The 3,028-nt window shown below is 36.3% G+C and overlaps 1 protein-coding gene across 1 annotated transcript; it reads left to right on the top strand.

Moving 5' to 3' along the window:
- Window positions 1-1,548: 1,548 nt before the first annotated feature.
- On the top strand, window positions 1,549-2,085 carry LOC129571900 (putative nuclease HARBI1; the record flags this gene model as incomplete). The annotated part of the gene is made up of 2 exons (XM_055451774.1): window positions 1,549-1,951; window positions 2,064-2,085. Coding segments are annotated over exons 1-2 (425 nt in total), but the record flags the coding sequence as incomplete, so codon positions are not given.
- Between the last annotated feature and the right edge of the window lie 943 nt (window positions 2,086-3,028).

The following is a 3,028-nucleotide window of genomic DNA, read 5'->3' on the forward strand; positions in this document are numbered from 1 at the left end:
TGATGATCCACTGGCATTAATATCTGAAATATAAAATCAAAACAATTGTTTTGATATTGACAGTCGAAAAAATTTGAATAAATTTTTCAATCAATATCATTCAATTTGTTATAGGAGACATATTTTTCAAAAATTGTTCAATTTGTAATACCTAAATGCTTGAGTTGATCCGTTGGCTGTGACAAAGTTTCCGTTGCTTTTGCGTCAGAACCTATGTGAACAAAAAATTGGTAGAAAAAAACATCATACAAACGGTCGACATTACATTCGTAAGAAGAAATTGAGAAAGTGTATACATACAATTTTTGGCCTTGAAACCGCTCGCTGAAGCTCCCATTCGTACTCGAAGCGCAAGTAGAGGATCATTTCCTTGTAATGCATTTACAGTGCTGGCTTGTAATGGTTTATTTCCAGTCCGAGCGAGATCACGTTTAACGTTGGCTGAAAGTATGCGCGCCTTTTTTTCAGTGCTTTGTATTTGGTTTCCAATTGTTCGATCGTTCGGTTTTCAACCTTTGTGAAAGTAATAATTATGCGTTTGTCAACGAGAAACAATCTTTTTAAGCAAATAATATTCAATTTTTACTGACAAAAACTCCATCCGTGTGGCAGTTTCGATGGAACAGCTCATGGATTATTTTCCATGCTTTCACTTTTTCTGTTTTATGAACATCTTTGCTGCTGTTCATATTTATTGTATCATGATGTCGATCACAAATGCTTAGCAACACCCTGTTCTCATCTTTGGAGAAATTTCTTGCACGTAATTTAGAGAATCTCGTCTCCATTGTACGTAATATTTCATCACAATTTGAAGCCGATTTTAACTCTTTGAAAACAGCACGATATCTGTTATTGAATTGCCGGCGAACAAATTAATAAACACAACGATATTTCACATTCCAAACACTCCTATATATAACAACCAGAATATAGACAAATTCAGCGTCGCCGAATTGTTGTTTATTTTGCACCAGAAAGACGCGCATCTCATCGGTTCATTTTTTGTACGGTTGTATGTGTTTCTTCGCATTGAGTCATTGCTATCGACTGTGTGCGTTGTATAACTTCGTTTGGATAAATTCTTTTTTATTTGTGAATTTATGTCATATAAAGGAATAACGGTTAGGTGCCAAAAGAAATATAAATGCAATAAGCATACATCGAAAAATATAAAACATAGCGAACAATGCGAGCAATACGCGAATGTATTGCGGTCAGCGGTTAAGCATAATGCTGAATAACAACAATACACACACACACACGAGCTGTTCCTTGCTTATGTGTTTTCTTTTTCATTCGTGCAGCGGCGAAAATCTCTCATTGGATAACCCTGTATTCATTTGTCATTCATTTGTTTCAGCGGCATTAAATTGTTTTGTTAATAATTGATGTGTTGAGTTTTTGTGAAAATCAAACTATGGAGAGATAAATCAATATGAAAATTATGAGTTGTTACAAGAAGAGTTTGACCATTTGGAGGATGAAATTCAAAGATTAACGACGGCCACCAAAAAACCATACAACATCAGAGTTCGCACAGATCCTATGAACATTTATTCTGAAAGTGAATTTCGACGACGTTTCCGATTGTCGAAAGACAGTGTGCGATACTTATATGATTTGATCGGTGCTGAGTTAGACCCATTGAAATCACGTGACGGGTTCACCATAAGTGGATTAGATAAAATTTTGCTCACTTCAAGGTATTACGCAACGGCCAGTTTTCATATTGCCACTGCCGATTTTTATGGTGTAAGCGAATCATCAGCGTGTAATATTGTGCCTATAGTTAGCGACAAGATTGCTGCTCTACGTGCACAATTCATACAAATGCCTGTTGTAGATGATGAAATTGAGCAAAACAAATGTGACTTTTTTAGCGTGGCTGGAATGCCGGGTATTATCGGAGCAGTGGATGGCACTTTGGTCAAAATCCAAGAAGTTGGCGGTACCCACAACAAAACGATGTTCTTTTGCAGAAAACAATAAGGTAATGTCGGGTCATTTGGGCCGGCTTAGCTTCTAATTTTAAACCTTCTTTTCATATGGGAATTTTTTAGAGTTTAAGGTATCGTTGGAAAGGTAACCTCCTAAGCTAACTTTTTGCCGAAGAAAGTCCTTCGATTGTGTCAGTGAAAAAAAATTATGTAAATTTTTCCAACTACCATTTTTTTGCCAAAAAAAAGGATGTCATTTGGGCCACTACAAAAAATCTGAAAAATAAGTGAAAATAAGTAATATAATGAAATAATAACACTGTATATCGACGTTTTGTTGCGTGTTTATTGATTTTTCGTCATGTACGATAAAAATTGACACTTTTTTTGGATTGTAATTCACTTTTTGTCATGTACAGAAAAAATGTTGGCGATTATTCGTCACTGTCATCTTGATCATCGACTTGGACGCTTTATTCGATTTGGACGCTTTATTCGCCTTTCTCTCAGCTTTCTTCTTTTCTGCATCCTCTCGTCTTGTCCGTTTTTCCTTCAATTCGCCAAGGTTTTCGGGCGATGTTAGCACGGCACTTTTCATTGGCTGCCGACCTCGTTTCGAAGTTTTTGGCTTTGGCGTTACTGCCTGTAATGGCCCGCTGAAAGCTGGTTCTTGGTATTCCGAATGCAACAGCGGACGAACGAACTGATTTATTTCCAATTTTCACGGCTTTGAGTGCAGTCGTTAAGACAGCTTAGTCAACTTTCCCTTGTTCGGTTTTTCGAGTATGCTTCGGCATTTTTAACACTATATTTGTAAAAAAACACGTTAAAATCTTTTTTACATTCACTAATTTCACTTGAAATACGATCATAAGTCATAAAAATGGCGTCTCTATGAAAACACACAAATCATGTTAGTGGCCCAACTGACCCGACACGAGTGGCCCAACAGAGCAAAAACGACGCCATTTTTGATGCAACCAAAAAAAAATCCATGATGAAATTTTGCCAGAATACTACGTAAATATCGAAAATAGATAAATTTTACAACAAATATACGATATTTACCTTCAACAATTGTCGGAAAA

Source organism: Sitodiplosis mosellana, unplaced genomic scaffold (genome assembly GCF_009176505.1).
Source record: "Sitodiplosis mosellana isolate CC-2019 unplaced genomic scaffold, AAFC_SMos_1.0 Smas_scaffold_3636, whole genome shotgun sequence".
Taxonomy (NCBI): domain Eukaryota; kingdom Metazoa; phylum Arthropoda; class Insecta; order Diptera; family Cecidomyiidae; genus Sitodiplosis; species Sitodiplosis mosellana.